This window comes from Acinonyx jubatus, chromosome E1 (genome assembly GCF_027475565.1).
Source record: "Acinonyx jubatus isolate Ajub_Pintada_27869175 chromosome E1, VMU_Ajub_asm_v1.0, whole genome shotgun sequence".
Taxonomy (NCBI): Eukaryota; Metazoa; Chordata; class Mammalia; order Carnivora; family Felidae; genus Acinonyx; species Acinonyx jubatus.
The window spans coordinates 44,365,703-44,385,977 of record NC_069397.1 but is presented as its reverse complement, the minus strand read 5'-3'; the positions used below and the strand labels follow the sequence as shown (position 1 = coordinate 44,385,977).

Below are 20,275 nucleotides of genomic sequence, written 5' to 3'. Positions count from 1 at the left end.
CCACCTCCCTGCTCACACTCTTCCTCTCAAAACTAAATAAATAAACTTTTTTAAAAATGACTTAATGCTTCACCTTTGACATTTCAGAATCATTTTCAAGGATTTCTATTAAATTCCAGAATCGAAAAGGAAAATGGAGAACAACCAGTTCATTAAGTCCTTTCTTTTTCCTGTCTCTTTATCTGATTTGTTTTCTGAAAACACAGGGAGAAACAATAATTGTTTGAAGGCTGTCTCCAGACTCTAAATTACAAAACAACAATTTATTATCTTAGAGGATAATGATCTGTCCACCTGTAGATTTATACAGACATCTTTGAAGAAGACTGACAAGCAGGGGAATTTTTTTTTAGAATTTAGTTTGTCTTCTGTTGCACCCAATAATTCAAAGCTACTCAGGGTATTTTCCTGAGTCAGGAGCCCTTGAAATGAAAATGCCACAATTGTCAGCTGGAACGATGAGCAAGATCAATACAAATTGCCACGTTTGGGGAAGAGGGGGCCATTAATGTAGCACTCTGTCTGCAGAAGACCGTGCATCCTGAGAGGACTTTCCCAAGACTGGACTAATGTGCCTGTAGAAGAACTGAATGACCCTCCCCCTGGGGAGGGAGGGGCGGAGACCTTGGGGTTTAGTTTGTTGCAGAGTGTATCACAAATCATAACACCAGGACCTAAAACCATGAGGTAGGACTTAACTCACCCACTGTGACCAGATTTCCCATAGCCAGTTACGTTGCTTTCATTATTCTTTTGGTTAGCGGAGTGGCAGCAAAGTAGAAAACTATCGAATGCCTGGATAATTTTTGTTGTGTTGGCAAGGCTGCGCTGAGACACTCTGACACTGCAGGAATCATGATTTGGCTGTGCGTAGATTTATACTGACTTCTTTATAGAAGACGGACAACTAGGAGACTCTTAAAAAGATTAGTCTCTCTCACGTTGCACCCAGTAATTCAGAACGGTAAACGGAGGTCTAATTTTTTCAGTCCCAACACACTGTCTAAATTTCCTTTTCATTGTCAAGTATATGATTACCATTAGGAACATCTTTCCTCACCCACCCCCAAAGCAGTTCAGATAACAAAAGCAAGAAGTTTAAGGGCATTGATTGTTTCTTTTGCTTTCATACATAGCTTTCATAACATGAGCTGTTTGTTGGTCATCAAATTACTTAAGGGTCAGAAATGTATTCTTTTCATAACATTCTACAAGATAGACTTGTAGAAGTGTCTCCTTTTTATGGTGTTCTGCAAAATAGTCTCATTAACTTTGCTATTATTTCTAATTGATTCTTCTAAATTGATGCAGTCCATCAAAACCTCACTGGTAAAAGGGCATATTAAGCATGGCGGGATATTCCAGTGTTAGTGTTGGAGGGATCCCTGCAGTCAGCTAGTCTCTTTTTCCCTCTGCCCAGCAGAGATGACCTATTTGGCCATTAATACTCAGACACCTTTCATTTCCGGTAGAGTTCTGGTGAAGAGGATTCTGTAGCCGAACCAAGACTTTCCACCAAGAGTTCTGCGGTCAAAGGTGATTCCAGACTTCCGGCAATTGACCAAACATCAGTCAAACAGAAACATAAAAGTACCATGACTCCACGGAAACCGGAGAAGGTGGGCCCCAGCAAACCCTCTTCAGGTGAGTGACTGATGTGTGGAAATTCACAAACTCTAAAATCCCAGCACTACAGACTGGTGGTACCGGTTACACCGAGGGCCCTCTGAGTGGCGAATTCAGGTTTTGGAGGGTCCGGTGATCTTATACAAGTGGTAAAATTCATTCTAGAGTAGAAGAGCAAATCAAGAAGGTGTGACTTATGCAGAACAACTGTTCCCACTGCCCAAATTTGCTGCCCAGTCATTGGCTTTGTGTGACACTTTCCTAGAATTGGTGCCTTTTCGTCTTCCTTACCCTTCTGGGGTGGGGATGGGGGAAGGCATTTGGCCCCAGGTATCAAATTTTATGACTCAAGCGAGAGCATGAAGAGAAGCTTTCAAAAGCATCTGAATGGCATAATTTATAGCCAAGAAAGAGAGAGTAATAAAGTCCTCCAATACTGGGGTTGTCCTCTCTGGGAGAAAGGGGGCTTGATACATCCTCCCTTTTGTGCAATTTGGTAAATAATTCACTCTTTAGCTGCCTTTGAAGCAGAGATCAGTCCTCCGCTTGAGGCAGGAATGATTTAATAGTATCCAGAAAGAGGATAAATTCAAGTGAAAGCGTAGAGTCCCTTGGGCTCATCCCCATCAAAGCCAACATATGGAGGACAAACTTGATTCCTCCAGGAACTGACTTCGAAGTTGGGGTAACTAGGCAGAAAGGTCTGCCTTCTGCTTGCAGTAGAATGGAAAGGATCCAGATTAACTGCCGAAGAATTTGTAAATAGCGTGCAATTCATTTAAATACAAATCACAACTACTCTCTAATCCTAAATAGCTCTTGTCATGCAACCACCCGTCCAGTTAAGTCTTAATGCATTTTTAGAAAATGGCAGCTTTCCCTCAGATTAACCACCCACATTTTGTTGCTTTAATGAGGTAAAAAAAAAAAAAAAAAGAAATCTGAAATGATGTCCTTCCAAGCAAAGCCCCAACACTTTTTCCTTATTTAATTAGGGGAAAGTATCATTAATAGTTAACAATTTCTCATTTTTAAGACTTTTAGTAGGAAGTGTGTTTAAAATTTTTTTTAATATTTATATTTGAGTGACAAAGAGGGCACACGGAAAAGGGGCAGAGAGAGAGGGAGACACAGAATCCAAAGAAGGCTCCAGGCTCTGAGCTATCAGCACAGAGCCCTACGAGGGGGCTCAAACTCACAAACCATGAGATCATGACCCAGGCCACAGTCAGACGTTTAACCCACTGAGCCACCCAGGCGCCCCAGTAGGAAGCATGTTTTAAATTCAGCTGTTTAAGAATGGAATAGGGCAGATAAGATGATTTCCCAATTGCTTCAAAATATATGTGGTCATTTATTGAATTGGGGAGGTTTTTAATAAAAAAAAATTGAAGTGTAAATAATGCAATTCCATTCACTAGATATGATTTCTAACCTTCTTGCTAAAACTGGGTAGCTATTTGCTTGGGCTACTTTGTCATCTGTCAAGTAAAATCATTAAAATGTACGGTTTAGGCCCACTAGATGATCTTAGTTTGTGTGATTAATACAGATGCTTTTCTGACCGAGCAAACTCCAGATGGACCTTACAACACTGACAAAAGGAAGAATTAATTCACTTTACATTTTATAAAACATCACATCTGAAGAATTACTAGCCTGGAAACACCAAGGTTTAGGCAAGAGAGCCAAGTTGGCAGAAGGCTACCTATTTCATCAAATGAGGGATGTTACTTGGAGTAAAAGCTTTTAAAAAGTACCAGCTTTATTGTCCTATTATGACCCCAGACCACGTCTAGGACCCGCGCAGGAAGGGGCTAGACTGGGGCCTGGCTGTCCAGTGAGCACAGCGGTCCTGGTGATCAATGCCGGTTGCTACAGAAGCCTGATCAGTTGTACAGCAAACTGGATTCACGACGTTGGCTAAAAGCAAAGCGTTGGCGTGTTAAGATCCACTCGTTTTACATGTGTAGATGCACCCTCAGAGTTCCTTAATTAGCACAGTGAAATGAGAGCCCAGAGACATGGTGAGAATTTAAGCTGAGTCTTTTCAGGAAAAGTCTAGTTGAGTGACGCTAGCAACTCAGAAAATTCAAAGGACTCTCCTGTGGTTCTAGAAAAAGAGGATTGGGGGTCTGAATTATCTAGACACATTGATCCAGCTCACCAGGTTCCTGTTTTTCTTTACCTCTGTAGAGGAATATTTTCTTAAAGCATTTTGGGGGTGAGCCAAAGTTGACAGTGAGTCACCAAAACTCCTCCCATTTCAGAACTGAGATTCTGTGTCAAATTGAAGCATCCAAGCCAGTGAAATCCCTTTGCAACACCTGTGTAATAGACTAACCTTCCATACCGAGGTCTACTAGGCTTTTCCTGAATAAAATAATATAGCTGGGAAATGTGGATTGCCTTACACGCGAATCTATGTAATGATAATCCATTGAAATCAAGTTTTTCCTTATATCCATGTGACCTACCATCTAGAACCCCTGAGAAGGCTATTTACAATAGAGGAACCCATGGTGCCCTCTACCAATAGATTTATAACTGAGAAGGTGTCAGATTTTCATTGTTCTTCACACTCTTTTAGAAGGAGTTCACGCATTTTAAATTAAGTAAGTTCATATATTCCATCAAACTGCTGCTAAATGAGTTGGCTTGTAATTCTCCGTGTTCCCCCCCCCCTCCATGTAGTGTCGGGGAAGTGCCTTAGAGTCAAAATGCTTGGATTAGCATCTGGGTACCATTTCTTATTTGCTTGTGTGCCTTTGGGCAAGTGACTTCTCTGTGCCTCAGTTTCCTCATCTGTAAAGTGGGGGGTCAAAACAGATCCCACCTCCTGGGATTGCTGTGAAGTTTCAATGATAAAATGTACGCTCAGCCATTAGAACAGTGCCTGTTACCATTAAGTACCTGGTAAATTACAGCATATTGATATCTAGGACACAAGAACTATGTTTAGTAGGGAATGAATTATAAAACCTTGTTTTCTCTGTCTTAATGTTGCCCCCACTCCCCACAATCCTTTTTTTCCCCTTTACCAAAAATCGAGTTATATTTTTTAAGTCCTAATATAAATGCAGGTACAAACACTTTTACTACACCCTGAATTTCCAGAGCAGAACACAAAAGGGGGAGAAATGAATAATCAGAAAGCATTCACCAAGCCAGAGATTTGCTTCATCTCCAAAAAGACATGGAAAAGTCGGGCAGCAAGTCCAGACCCAGCTGTGTCTGATGTGCAATGGATTCAGAAATCCTATTTCACGATCAAGGTGAACTCTGGTCCAGGGAGGGACAGAAGCAGAGCTACATAGTCTTTCAGAATTCTGCATGGATCTGGGAGAGGCTGAGCAGGTCTCCAGGCCCCGCAAACGCTGGGGGACAGAGAAGCACAGGGAGCTACTATGGCCTCCTGGCCTCCTGCCTAGACCCGAGACCCCGCCCAGTGCTAGCCTGAGTTGTAAAGGAGCCGTCTTCCTTTTCCAGGATGCGTACAGGCATCCAAAGGCCACTGTGCTGCGGGGTTCTGGCGCCTGGCGTCCTGCAGACCTCTCTGCCTCAGTGCCCGGCACACGGGAAAAGAGCATGCCCTCTCCTGTCACCTAGAGCTTGGGCACGGTCTCCTAGTTCTGTGCCAGGAAAATGGATCTGGATGGAGTCCTAGAGCCTGCTTCCAAAATCTTGCCCTTTTAAACAAAGCCAAGTGTTCTGAAATTATCCTCACTTATTACTGAGTTCAATGTTAGTCATTACCAGATTCACGTTTGTGGGAGTAGCAAAGCCTATTCAGCTTAATAATGGCTTCTCGTGAGGACGTATTCTTGTAAAACCAAGAAAAAGCAGTGAACTCAGATTTAAAAAGATAAACATCTAACATAACTGTGGTCTCTTGTGAGTCGGGAAATATTTATTTGAAGGGCGGCCTGGAAGAGGAATTTGACGCAAATCCCAAATCTTCATAACCTACCTTGCAAATAAATTCTGTGGAAGGTTTTCTCGAAAGGCCAAGATTAATGAATTTCCAGGCAGGTCCCTTGGTGTCCCAACAACTTTCCAGGCCATCTGCCCAAGTTAGAAAACAACCACCATAAGTGAACGCTCTTTCTACGTAGAGAATACTAATCCTCAGTCGTTTATGGTAATGCTTCCGAGACCGTGGGGCTCAGGGAGGTCACAGGGCCCAGAACGGGAAGCCACGGCTCAGCATCCTGGTCTACTACTTTATAGCCCTAAATGTGAGCTGGCAACTTCCCCGAACTCAGTTTCCTCGGCAGTAAAGTCGAGTTGTTACCTACCTCACCAGGTAGATGGGAGGATTAAAACCTTGTGGGGAGACTAGGCCGTAGGGAAAGGTCAGTCCCCAATCCTCCCTCTGCTTGGAAATCCCGACTCCCACCCCCACCACCTGCTGCTCAAGGCCTGGCATCTTTTTATAAGCTGCTCAACCAAAGCCATTTTAGTCTGAGATGTAAGACAGGTTATAACTTTCTTGTAAAAAATTGAGGAACTCCAAGTAGTCTAGGGCCTTGGGCCTTAAAATGTCCCCAGACCAGGAGCAGAGGCCTCACCTGAGAGCTTGGTAGAAACACAGAACCTCAGATCCCAGTCCAGACTGACCAAACCAGAACTTGCCTTTGATAGTATCTCTGGGGTATTTGTGTGCACAGATGAGTTTGAGAAGCTCTGCTTTAGGGTCGGCCTACAAATTAAATTAGGAAGAGGAGAGTATAAAGCTGGCACCCTATAGGGAGGCAAGGACCAGGTCCCTGAGGGCCTTGAATGTCAAGCAGAAAGGCATTGGCGCATCAACCTGGGAGGGGATCTAAGTGAGATGTGGTGCGACCCAACTGGCACTTTTACAAGTGGGCTGTGGCATGGAGAGGGGCCTGAAAGGGGAGTGAGAGCAGCCTGACAGAGGCCGAGAGACCAGACAAGCTGTACGTGCACTGCACCCAGAGAGAAATAAGAAGGGCTTGGCCTGGAGTAAAAGCAGAGGGGATGGGGAAGAGGGCTGGGCTTGAGGGATGTTCAAGGAAGTACTCCTGGCAGTACTTGGTGGTGACTCCTGGGTGTGGGGATAAGGAAAAAGGAGGAACCAAAGAGAAGCTGGAGCTCTGGCCCAGAAAACTAGGCCTGTGGAGGTTGCCTTTGTCAAGGCTGAGAAAGCAAGAAGAGAATGGGCCCCATTCCGTGAGTGTTGTCTTTGAGGGGCAGGCAGGATGGCCGGGAGGAAATGCCAGGAAACAGCGGAGGACCCAGGTCTGCTGCTGGGCAGAGAGCTCCTGGCCACCAGCAGGAATCCAAGGGCCTAGAGAGCGAGCAAGGGAGCTGAAGAGGGTCTCCCCTGTGAGAGCTCATGGAGCAAGCAGGGATGATGTGGGGAAAGGGCAGAAGAAGACAACCACAGAGAAACAATGCAAGAAGTAGCAGCCACTGCAAAAGCCTAGGGAGGCACTGGGAAACGAAGGAACAGATAATTGTGTCAGATCTTGCACAGGATAGGAGTAACTAAGGGCTGAGACCCACCCCCACCCCCACCCCCAATTATACTGGAGGTAATGATCATGGTTTTCAACTGGATGCTTCCAATGATGGCATTTTAGAATCGGGACTGATCGCAGCTGCAGCCTTTCCCAAACTTCTCTGATAAGAGTCACCCGGGAGGTACTTGATGAAAAGACACATTCCTGGTTCCCGTTCCTGACCCAGAGCGTCAGAATCTCCACTGAGGCAGCCTGTAAAACCACATCTTTAACAAGCACAGCAGGTGATTCTCATCACAGAGGTTTGGACACCTGTCTCACAGCCTTGATTCTAGAACATTAAAGTTCTAAAGATGAGATTAAAGATGAGATACCTGGAGACTCCAATAAGCTGCAGGTTGTGATTCGGTCGGTTTGGGAGGAGGGGGCGAGGATTCTGCATTTCTAAGAAGCTTCCAGGGGACATCCATGCTGCTGGTCAAAGGACCACCCGTGGGGGAACAAGGCCTAGAGAAAACACCTGTCTCATTTTGCGGATGAGGAAATAGTTTTTGAGAAGGTAAACAGATGATCCAAGGTGACCCAGCTGGCTAGTGGCAGTGCTGAGAGATCTGTCATGCACGAGGGGGTCTCTCTGGATCGTGTCTCCATCAGGTGCCCATACTCCGCCTCCAGAAGGTTGGCAGATTAAGTGTGGGTTTAGCGGGCAAATCATTCACTTCACTTGGACACCTCCCTCGTCCACCTGCTTCTTCCCCTCCTTGGTCCCTCCCCCTTTCCGTGATCCCACCAGGATCTCTCTGCTTCTTTCTCTTTTCTCAAACCTCCCCTCTGCAGCAGAAAGGCCAGATTAGGGCATGACTGCCGCCTCCTCCTGCGGGCAGCTGGAGGACTGGAGGGGGAGAGCCTTACCGAGGTGAGACCCTGCCAGCCGCCGTATGTTGCTGCGGGCACAGCTAATTAGACTGGCCGTGGGGGCGGAGAAGGGACCCCGCGCTGCCACGCAGGAACTCAGTGGGGGAAGAACTTCCCGGCGTCTGTCAGGGACGCCAGAGACTATTGGCTGGAAGAGGGTGTGATGATGAGGCCGTGTCCCTCAGTTAACTCTCGGGTGACTTTGAGATCCCATCGGCCACCCCTCTGACACCTGGACAGGCCAGCCCGAAGAACCCTCTTTGTGTTCTGATTCATTCACAGGCTTTCCCACTGTGAGTGCTGCTTCCTGATTGCTCTTTTTCTTTTGTGCAGGTGACAGCAGCGAGCACCCCCTCTTCTGTGTTGAATATTCCCCTTACTGCTCCGTCTTCACTTTCTCCCCCTTCCCGCAGCCCAATACCACTTCCTGCTGCCTCCCCCTGCCGCTCCTGCCGCCAGCCTCCCCGGCGGCCCAGGACCCCTTCCCCCAGCTGCCTCCTGCCCCCTCTCCCTCCTTCACCAACCCCTCTTCCTTGTCCCCAGGCCCCGTGCCCCAGTACCCGGCCACCCTGTGTTACTTCCCCGTGTCCTGCCCGACCCCAGCGGAGACCCCTGTGCTGTGTCTGCCGGGCCCCAGGAGGCCCAGTAAGATTTACCTCGTGTGGTAAGTCGCCCTCGGCCAGGCACACAGCACAGAGGAGTCAGGGAGAGGGGGACTTCGGGCTTCCGGAAGGCAGGTGGAGAGGTGGGGGGCCGGAGGGCAAGGTCACGAGCAACACCCAGGCGGTGAGGTGTGCAGGGGAGCAGGAAGACCAGACAGCTGCCACTTGACTCGACCTCCTCGTAGCGCTAAGGCGTGAGCGGCCAATAAAATCCCGTCCTCTCTCGAGACTCATCTGATTTCTTCGCTCCCGTGGCTGGCACACTCTGGAACATGACGCCCAGAAACAGAGCAGGCCCTCCTGTGTCCGATGGCAGCCCCGAGAGGGCGGCGCGGGGAGGGGGGGGTGGGCAGGCCCTTCCCAAGGCACACGCTGGGACTGAGAAGCCCCGCAGAACCGTGCCGAAAGGGGACAAATTAAAGGGCTCACTCACTGTTTACATTCCCTTTCCTGCCTACTTATTAGGCACCACATTTCCCAAAATCAAAAAATCCCACCTCCTGGGCTCCAAAATAAAACATATTTATGGTACATAATTAAGCTTTAATTAAGATCTCCTCTGGGTATGTGAGACAGCACACATTTCCAGCACACCCAAATAGGCAAATCGACGCGCCCTGTTATTTGTGAGTGTACAGAAAGCTGCCTATTACTCCAGGGCAACACTGGCCCTTGCGACTAAGCTGTAATTCTTCCCACGATCTAAAGGAAGCAAGACTTTTTTTTTTTTTTTAAGTTTATTTATTTATGTTGAGAGAGTAAAGGAAGCAAGACATTTTTTTAAGAAGGCATCTCTTAGAATCTTGGCACCTCCTTGTCAAGACAGGGGGAGGGAGTAAAGGTTTAGGAGTTGTATTTTTCTCTCTCTTCGACCTGGTCTATCAAGAACCGTGTCTGTGTCTGGCAAGCATGTAAAGAACTGAGCAATGATGAGGCACATGGAATTAACATGCACGATTAAGTGGATTTGGTTCTCAGTGATCAGGGCCTTGGGTAAATAGGAGATTACTACATTTTCCCCCCCTAGTCAAATTAAGAACTATTCAATCAACAATTACAGCATCCCAGCATCGTCAAGAGAAGTAGGACAGGCACCTTGTATCGAAACAGCCATTTGGTTTCTTTGTCCCCGGAGGCATCGCCTCGCTCAGACACTAGAAGAGGGTCCAGTGCAAAGCAAACCAGTCTTCCCCAAATTCGCTAACAAACTTCAGGGTGTTGAGTGGCAGCAATGGGACTGCTGAGCACAAATGCCTTCTCTCCAAGGTAACGGGTCTGTCCTCCAACCTGAAGAGGAAGCTCTATTTCCTCTTCCAGTGTGACTCTAACTTGGGTCTCTCTGTAGGTTAAGGTCTGTACCATGCCACGGGGAGGACCATGCTAGAAAGGCCCCAGAGGTCTGAAGTTTGGTTTGATTTGGGTACAGGGAAGGTGAGTAGGACCCGGAAACAGGGTGCATAGAAGCTGTGCGGCCCAGGTCACCTCATCTGTGCCTGCAACGGCAGGTGGTGAAAAGGGATATTTTGTAAGAGTTTGCCTTCCATAGACTCTGAGAGGGTAATCACAAGGAAGAAGTCAGCAGTACCACCAAATTGGATTACAGTTTTTAAGGTCATGACCAAACTGTCTTACTCATCTTTGCGAACCCTCAAATTATTACATAGCAAAGGCACACGGGTATTTGTCGAACAGATTATAATAGGGAGTTGCTATTTGCCTTTTGGATTTTATAAAGGATTGAGGGAGGACGGCTCGGCAAGAACAGCACAGAAATGAAGGTTATCGAGTAGGTTATTCTCAAGGGATGAAACCTGCAGAACACGTTCTGGGCCAGTGCAATTCTCTCCGGGGAGCGACTTCAGATCCCCAATTAGTAGTAGTAGCAGTAAACTGTTTGTGGCACATGCTGCAACAACCACTGAGAGCGGCCGAGAAGCACCGGACTCTGAGGCCATTTACGTACATTATTGTGAAACGTCGCAGTAACTCGGCAAGATAGGAATATTCCCGTTTCAGAGGTGCCGAGCCTGAGGTCCAACCTGCCCAAAGTCAGGGGCTCCTGCCCACCCTGCCAGCTTCGCTTGCCAGACCTCGTAAAACCATCTCCGGGTTCTCAGCTTTATTACTTTAGTCTGCTGAAACCCTCGGTTAGAGACAGACAGGCTCATTTCTGGAAATCATTTAAAAGAGCTGATGCTTCGAAGAAAGCGCGCTTTTTTTGGAACAAGACAAAATCACCTTAAGTCATCTTGGATGGTTAGCACAAGAAAAAGTTTGTTCTACTTTTGGACTCCCCCGTGGTAGCCGGGTAGCCGAACGCACCTTCGCACATCACACTAATAAGCAATTACTCTTTGTCCTGAAGGAGACCAGGCCACACGCAGGCTAAGACAGGGTCCTCATCCTTAAGGAGAGAAAAGATGTATACCTCGGGCGATGTTAGACTATTTCAATGCTAAAGGTCCTAGGAATCCTGAAAGTTCTGGCCAAAGCAGAGTCAGAGCATAAAAGCATGTGGGTGGGCATAAAAGTGGAAATAGGCCTCGAAGGACCTGCCGGCTGGGACAGGCTAGGGCAGAAAGGCCCCTGGGAAGGAGGACCCCACCCCTGCACCCTGGGAAGGTGTGGAGGGGGGCGAGGGCATGGGGCAGTGGGCAGTGTGAGGTTCTGCTGCCCTGGGCTCTGAAGGAAATGCAAAGATTCTAACGGGATTCCCGCTAGGAATCAACGTGCAATCCTTGTGACCAGGACCTTGGGGCCTGAATCCCAAGACTGCCCCTCCCTCGGCCCTCCAGCTGCTGCTTTTTCAGTAGGAATCCCATTGCCTCCCGCCCTGGCCGTCAGGGGAGAGAGGTAGGAGGCAGTCTTTGACTGCTGAGAGCTGGAGGGATGAGGTTCTAGATGACCAGGGAGAAACCCGTGGGTTGCAGGAAAGCAATCTGGGTGCCGAGAAAGTGCCTCGCTCCCCCCTCCATCCTGGCTCCCATAGCGTAAATCCCCTCTCACTCTCCTCCAGGTTAGTGAAATTGTGTCTCATCACCACCCCACACCCTCTGAAGAATATATCCTCATCTTCTGGAGAACTCCCTTCTCTCCTTTGCGGTCACACCTGCAACCCCTCCAGGCCCCACCAGCTCACCCTACGTGAGCCACCATCACCGGCCGTGCCCCTCTTTCCGCAAATCCCCAGTAGAACATGGTCCCCTCTGTCTTGGGGACACAGAACTGAGTGCCTTCCCCTCCTGGGGCCCATCAGGAGAAGCGGGCCGTACCTAATCGCATTAAACTCGGCTTCGTGAGCTGCCAGGAAGAACTTTCATTCATTTCCTGAATCTGGACAAAAACCACAACTTACTCTCTGGAACATAAATCCAGTTGTCTCCACAGGCCAAGAACGGCTGCTCTCTCGCACACAACTCGAGGACCTTCCCAGCTTTACCCGTGTTGCCTGCTGGCTACGGTTATTTGTGAAACTTCTGAACTGTCCAAGAGGGGATGAGCCAGGCAAATTCCCCTGGAAAGATCTAGTTCAGATATTCACAATTCAACTGCCTTGTAAACTCAAGAACTTGCAGAGAGGCATGGAAAATACTGAAACGCTTGCCCCAAACTCCGCGGGCACTGACGCTTCCTACATGTGCAGAAGACATTTGAGATTATTCAAACCAATTAGCAACCTAGTTCAAAATGTGAATTTCCAAAAAAAAAAAAAAAAAAAAGTCATCGGGAACTCATTCCACGTTAGCATTCCCACTACTGTCTTTCCTGTGAGTTTATCCTCCCAGCATATAGCCAAGCAAATAGGTATACCTGGTATTCCAGACATTGGAACTTTTCTGGAAGGCCATCTTAGCTGCTAATAAACAACCTGAGGGTACAAAATAGGCTGTGATTCAACCTTGGAAGAGCAGCTGGAGAGAGGGCCTTTGCATGTCCCAACGGCAGAGGGCTCTCGACAGGGTTCCAGCATGCCCATCCCAACATCTATGAACAGGACGCTAGAAGCATCTTAGCAGAAGGGCACCCCCCTTATAGACTCTGTTTGCAGGTGTCACAGGTGCTCATTAACGGTGAGTGATAACAACCTTGCGAAGTAGGTATTATGATTTTCCATTTGATAGGGGAGGAAACTGAGGCTGCAAGGGGGTGATGTGATCTGCCCAATTTCACACAGCTACAAGGTCACAGAACCAGGTTTCAAATCCAGCTCTTCTCTGACCACCTGGGCCCCAGTCCCTTACCTGCCTTCCCCGTTGCTGGGCCTTTGGAGCATTCTTTATGCAGAAGCTGTTTCCCTGTAAAAATTATTGAAAAGATTTTGCACCTTTCAGCAGCCCAGGCACCACAAATTTTATCAAGGAAGAGGAGGCCAAACCTGGGGAGACTGACAGTCAGCCCAGAAACGCAGAGCCCAAGAGTGCCAGGGGACAGGAACAGACAGAAATCGCAGCTGCCAGTGAAGTCGCCAGCCCTCAGGGGACCAGGTAAGGACCTGGGACCCATGCGTCTTGGTCCTCAGAGAGGACAGACTTGTGTGGTTACCTGGTGAATTCCATATGGTTTTCAGACACTTGGGATTTTATGTGGAGGACAGTGTACCTTAAAATGAAATGCTTAAAAGGATTTGAAAGCAAACTATTGGATCTAGTTTCCTTCTCGGAGAGAGGCTGGCCGGAAAAGGTAGGGCAGGGGAGTTTGTTTTTATTTTTTCTCCCATTTATTCCATAAGCATGACTGTGCATGGTTTTGAGTGGGGGCCAGCCATTCGGCTTCTGGAGAGGGCATCTGGGTGGTGGGGGACAAGGGGTGGAGAAGCAGTCTGCAGGTCTGGGGCTGTCTCACCTGGCCCAAGAGGCGGGGAGGGGGGTCTGTGGGTGGCAGACTGCTCACCTCCCGCAGGGATCTTCTCGCCTCACCATCCAGAGTGTTGAGATCTCAGTGTGTAAGAAATAACATCAAAGCAAATATACACTTTCCTTCAAAACCCTGGTCTGGTGGATACGTCCTCTTTCCGTCCTGAGCATTCATCCAAAGGCCCAGGCCATGTTGCTCCACTGACCACATCACCCTCCCCTGTGATGGCAGAAGGAATAGGACCCGAAGAGTCTCCATAGGACTCAAAGAAAGTGACACTGGACAGCCAACCTCGCCAGGGACCTAGTCTTCCCCTTGGAGAAACCACTGAGCATCACACTTCCTCACCACCCGATGAACACAGTAGGCTTTATTTTAAAATGCGGTATATACTTCAGTGGACACCTATAAATATCAAACAGGGTAGTGGTTTGGATGGCTTGGAATTAGGGGCAATTAGAGCATATGTGAACCTGCAACAACCATATGTCACAGGCCCCCAGTGATGTAACACCTCCTATTGAGAAGGGCAGACCTCCCTTCTAATTTTAGGTCTTCTTCCTCCCTGCCTTGGAGCCTGGGATGGTCAAGTAGCCCCTGTGGGTTACAGTTCCCTTGTCCTAAAATGATGCTAACGAGGGGCACCTGGGTGGCTCAGTAGGTTAGGTGTCCGACTCTTGACTTTGGCTCAGGTCATGACCTCACAGTTCATGGGATCTCACAGCGTTGGGGTCCGTGTTCTGGCAGCTCAGAGCCTGCTCAGAATTCTCCTCTCTCCACCCCTCCCCTGCTAGCTCACACTCTCTCAAAAATAATAAAAATAAAGAAACTTAAAACAATAAAAGATAATATAATCTACCTCACTGTATTGCTGTAATAACTAAAGGAAGTAATACACTGACCAGCACCTAGCTATAGTAGGCTCCAAATTACTGTTAGTTTCTCTCCTGCACCGCGCCAATGGTCCTAGTAAACCCTTGAATATTATATGAAAGGTCAGGTTCCCCGTGCATGAAACATCCCATGAGGCTCATACAATCCTCCACCTCTACCTGGAAGACATCTTCTGTTATCCTGAGATTCACTGAGAATTTATCCCAATTTTCTAGTATCTATTCAGCTTTCTGTTATATAAGGATAAGGCCTCCTTGTCTTTCCCCAGTTTTTTTCCTCACTAGTCTCTTTTTTCATTCTTTCTCTCACATTCTCAAGTGGTTTGTATAAATTGGAGTAGGAGCCAGATGTTTGAATCGCATCCGTGAGAAATTCGAAGCCAATGTGACAGAGAGGTAATATATAGAAAGCTCTTACAAATCAATAAGAAAACCCACGAGTACCTGATAGGAAAATGGGAAGAGGCGTAGCAGACAATTTCACAGAAGAAATGCAGGCAGCTAGTAAACATGTGGAAGAAAACAACAAGTTGAACCTCACTAAGTAATAAATGTAAATTTGCACAAGATCGATTTGGCCCATGAAATTGGCTAAGGTTTTAACAATAACACCCAATACTGATAACAATATTGTTACCCAATACTGGGTAACAATAATACCCAATACTGATAGTGAAACGAATAACATTACCTGCGCACTGTTGTGTCAATGTCATGCCAAGCCCTTGGCAGGAGTTGCTGGTGACACAGCTATGAGAGATGCTTTCATTTCGTACCTGTAGGGTAATTTGGTTACAAACTGGAATTTGGCAACATGTGTGGAAAGTCTTTAGAAGGGTCATACCTTTTGACCTAGCAATCCCATGCCCGCGAATCTGCTCTAAGAAGACACGTAGTCAAAGACGTACGAGCAAGGACATTTATCATGGCGTAATCTGTAATAGCAAAAACCGTGAAACCACTTATATACCCAAGAATAGGAGAAGAATGAAACAAATTATGATACATTTATATAATGTATCTTTTTTTAAATGTTTTTATTTATTTTTGAGACAGAGACAGAGCATGAGCAGGGGAGGGGCAGAGAGAGAGGGAGACACAGAATCGGAAGCAGGCTCCAGGCTGAACTGTCAGCACAGAGCCCGATGCGGGGCTCAAACTCACAGACTGTGAGATCATGACCTGAGCCGAAGTCGGACGCTTAACCGACTGAACCACCCAGGCGCCCCTGTATATCTTAACCTGTCCTTAATATCATGCTCTTGAAGAATAATTGAACTTCTGGCAGGAGATAATGCTCACAATAAAAAAAAAAATTAGGGAAAGAAAGCAGGACATAAAGTTTTATGTACCCGAATATTCCAGTATTGACTTTTTTGAAAAAAAGTATTTCTAGGTAAGAGCGCTGACTTATAAATTCAAATGACTTCAGGGAACCCATGGAAATGGCAGGAGAAACACGTAACCGAGGCTGTGGGGACTGAGGTAAACCAGAACGTACAGGCTCCACCTAAAGGCAGTTAACTCAGCGTTCAGAGGCCGAGCCAAACCACTATCGCAGGATGAAAATGGCCCAGGGGTCTTGGGTTTGCAACCCACCCCTGAATTCCAGAACAGGAACAAGGGCAGTCTGAGTCTCAGATTATGGGGATTTTTATTTCTTCTTCATCCTCTTCTGAAAGTTCCAAATTTTCTCCAAATGAACATCAACTACTTGTATAATCAGAGGAAAACAGGTAAAAGTATATGGTTCCTACATTAGGACTGGTTGGTCAAGCACATGAAGAAATCTAGACCAAAGACAGAGAGGATGGATGCTTTTTCTGGTTTCATCTTGTTGCACCTGGAACATTCAGTGGCACCTGGTTGAACTTCTGGAAATGGGAGCCCCTCCCTTCTGAGCTGGAGTCCACACAGGGCCCAAGAGGCGTTCGGCAGAATCTGTAGGGCCTGGTCTATGAATAGCGCATCCTGGCATACCAAATGGGGTGTTTATTCCCAGCCCGCGCACTATGAAGTCTGCTCCCTATCTGATAGACGCAAGAAATAGGGTTAAAATAGTGGAAATATAGAATGGCACAGTCTGCCACCTTTAGGGGAAACACACCAAGGAAACGCTGATTGAACCTTTAAAGAGGAAGGCAGTGGTGGTGACAAGGAGAGTGAAGACGCATTCCCTGGGGTGTTTTGGGATACACAGGAGCTGCCTTGCAGCATCCAGAAGCCAGTGTTGCTGGGCGACAGCTCTCTGGCTTCCCTGAAATAAGCTTGTGGTTCCTGTTGAGTGTCCAGTTCTGATTTGCAAAAGTTGTCCTGGCCGATCATTTTGCTCAGGTGTCTCCTGAAGCCCAGACTGAATTGGCTCAGGGCAGAGGGACAGCTGTGTGTTCAGGGACAGACCAGAAGATTCAGGTTCCAGCAACTTGTTTGCTAATCTCCACGGTGCTTCATCGGATTCAAAATGAAAAGCAATCGACCGGAGCCTGCATTTCTGAATCTTCTGTATCACTTTTTTTTTTTTCTCAAAAAAAAAAAAAAAAAAAAAATCAAGAGAATTCAGTTGGTCACTTAGAAGAATTTGTCCCCCCAAACGGGATCTGAGTGGGCATACCAGCTCTACTCCTAATACACATACAGCCAGATGCTCAGAGCTTCCTGGAATCGCTGATATATCTCTTATTGGGGTTTATAAAACCCGTGAGGGGCCTGATTGGGAGAGCTTAACTGATTTCTGGAAGAGCTGATGAGGAAAAATTCACACTGCGTCGCTGAGTGTCCATGCAGTTAACAATAAAAGAGGCTTAGAGAGTATTAGGACTTTAGAAGCTGGTGCTCCCAGGAGGCCCTCAATTAAAGTGAGTCAGTATTGACTTGGCCCTTGGCTGGGACGGAGGCTCTGCGGATTTGCATTTCACTTGCCTGAGCTATTACCACACAGGCCTTTCCAACCCCGTGGAGTCCTGTCCACTCTAGGGGGCGAACGGCTCTGGAAAGTAAATGATAAGGACCAGATCCTGCAGGAGAGCACAGGGGAAGTGGGGGGTGGGGCCGGGAGGAGGCTGATGCCAGGAGGAAACCAAGAGAAGTGGGATCAGAGAAGTAAGTACTTTCAAGTGTCCTATCTGCACTGAGAGGGTTAAAAAAAAAATCCTGAACAGTACATGCACATCACAATGAATTAAACGGATACGCATTTTCACAAGGAAATTGGAAGTCCAGCCATTTTCTTAAGGGGGACACAGGGTCGGGGTTAAGAACACAAACCATAGTGTCAGGCGGGCTTGAGTTTGAATGATCACACCCTGACTTCCTAGAAATGTGACCTTGGGTAAGTTTTGTGACCTAAGCCTTGGTGCCCTCAATCATAAAGTGGTGTCATTGTGGCACCTATTTCCTAGGATTCTGAGGCAAAATGTGTGTATGTAATAAAGTTAGTATGGTGCCTGGCCCATTCAGTATAAGCCCGCAGTAAGGTGTGCTTAGTCGTTATTTTTATAAGGCAAGTTTTGACCAAGTGACTTCACCACTAGAAATTGCTACCCATTTGGGCACTTTGCCTCCTCTTCTCCATACATCTCTTCATAATTTAGAATCAGGGGGCGGGGGAGGAATTCTATTATTACTCGAAGTTACAAATCGACTGGGAGCTAGTGACAAAGAGAAGATAATGATGTCATGAGAGAGTTATAATTTTTATGGCACTAAGCACTAAATGTAACCCAAGTCATCAGGGTAACTGGACACCAGCTTCTAGAGCCTTCCTCCCAATCTGCCCAGGTAGATTATATTTTCTTAAGATTTTTTAAAGCTGTGTGTGGTGCAGGAGTGTCATAAATGCGTGTTGAATGAATCCAGATGAAAAGGCACTGGTGGTTTTTGTAGAAGCCATTCCTGGAGTGCTGGTTTTCCTTATCCACAAACACTGTTATGAAAACCAGCATTTGAGAGATTTCCCCATAATCGGCCCTGACTGACCTGGGCTGGACAGTCTTCCCAAAGCTTCCACAAAAAAAAGACCTGTATCCTCAGGGTCACCCTGTCGCCCCAGAACCAGCCCGAGCTCCACAAAATATACAAAGAAGACTCCAGAAGCATAAAATGAAGCTACCTCTACTGTCCTGCTTCTGTACCTCCAGCCGTTTTAAAGCGTGCAGATTTCCTTCTCTAGGCTTGCTTGTTTCCTTGAGGGACTCTCACTCTTAGTGTTCGAGCTCTTTCATCCATGAGCACCTATAGAAGAATGATAAACTTGTCTTTTCTCCATGCAGATCCAATAGTTCAACAAGAGGGCCCAGTGTGGGCCAGTGGCACCAAGCTGAAGAGGCCAACTCAAGAGAGAAGACACTTAGTCCCATCTTCACAGCTAATGACTATGACTGAGAATACCTCTGAGAGAGCCAAAAAAGGAGACTCAAGTGTTCTTTCTCAGAATGAGCCACATTCGGGCCTATCTCAGGCCTTCCTAGGAACAAACAGCCCTCAAGTGTCGAGTGAGTCCTTGGGGCCACCACTCCTAACCACCACCATGGGAGGGTCAAGAAGGGCACCATTTAGATTCAGAGATGAAGATTTTTATTCCATTTTATCATTAAACCCTGGAGGAGAAAATGATGACACTGAGGAGGAGACCCTCATAGAGGAAGAACTTTTGTTGGTTGGTATGCACCGGCCTCGTTCTCCTCCCAGTCATAAGAGAAGTCGATTTCTTGGGACGTCGGCCACTCAGGCCAAAAGTAAAAATTTTGAAGAAAGTCCTGAAAATTGCAGAGCAAATTCGGTAAGAAGAACTGAGTCCAGTCGTGGCTCATTAAGAATGAGCAATGCAATGGAACCAGTGACAGAGCAGCTTCCTGTGGGGGCAAGGGTGTCTCAAGACCTCAAGCAACCTGGTGGAGGGTCTCCTAACGAGAATGACAGTGGTGACAGTGAACATGAGAAAAGCACCTTTCCTTCATGGGACACCAAATCCACAGCTAGTCTAGATGATGACCTCAGTGCTGAAAATGGATTTAGAGACTGTACCTCCACGGAAGACAGGCCTGGTATCCGTGATTATGAAAGAGATTGGCATGCCTACTTAAGCAGTTCTAGTAATTCTCTTGACTGTTTTCTTTCTGGTAGACCAACAGCTCCAAGATCACCAGTGAGTTTATCTTATAACACTCCTGGATCATTAATGCATTCTGCCATGAGAGATGATATTCCAGTAGACTTGTCGATGTCGTCTACATTTATTCACAGTTCAGACTCAGAGGGAAACTCAAGGTTGAATGTTCGCCGACCATTGTCCCCTATTAGAAATAGGAATCCACTCGCCAGTGCTGAGAACCACAGTTATTTTCCAGTAAATAGTGCACATGAATTTGATGTCAGGGGAGCAGAAGATATTCCTTTAACGAACCCATCCCAGGGGGCTCTAGAATATACGGAAGAGCTCTTACTAAATCCTCAAAGCAACTTGTCCTTGGGGGAGTCTTCTAGCTCCTCACCATCAAGAATGAACTTACAAGGCCATTTGCACGTGCCTGGGTCCCTGCAAGAAAATATGCCTTTTACTTTCTTCGCGGTCTCTAATTTCCCAAATCAAAGTGATAACGGGAACAGAATGGCAGCCTCTGCTTTCACAGGTGAAAAGGAAGCCAATAAGATAAAGGCAGACTCTGAGAAACTCAAGAAACTGCAAGAAAGGTGAGGAATTTTCATAATGATATGTATATACTTTTTTATTCCATTTTTCCAGGTAGAAATAAGCACTGCCTTCATTAGAGCATCATGGGAATTTTAAATCCTAAGTAGGCCCTTCCTTGACATTTTAATGATTGCTTTTATCGACAACATT

The 20,275-nt window shown here is 46.8% G+C and overlaps 1 protein-coding gene across 11 annotated transcripts in view; it reads left to right on the top strand.

The window, feature by feature from the left end:
* MARCHF10 (membrane associated ring-CH-type finger 10) overlaps positions 1-20,275 on the top strand; it is an 82,965-nt gene that overhangs the window by 37,334 nt on the left and 25,356 nt on the right. For 8 of the 11 annotated variants that reach the window (XM_053212190.1, XM_027047924.2, XM_027047919.2 and 5 more), the window contains 3 exons: positions 1,473-1,644; positions 13,021-13,173; positions 18,705-20,124. In XM_053212190.1, coding sequence (XP_053068165.1) covers positions 1,473-1,644; positions 13,021-13,173; positions 18,705-20,124 — 1,745 coding nt within the window. Of the gene's footprint in view, positions 1-1,472; positions 1,645-8,360; positions 8,917-13,020; positions 13,174-18,704; positions 20,125-20,275 lie in introns of those variants that run through there. The other 3 variants (XM_027047920.2, XM_027047922.2, XM_027047927.2) reach the window with 2 other exon arrangements.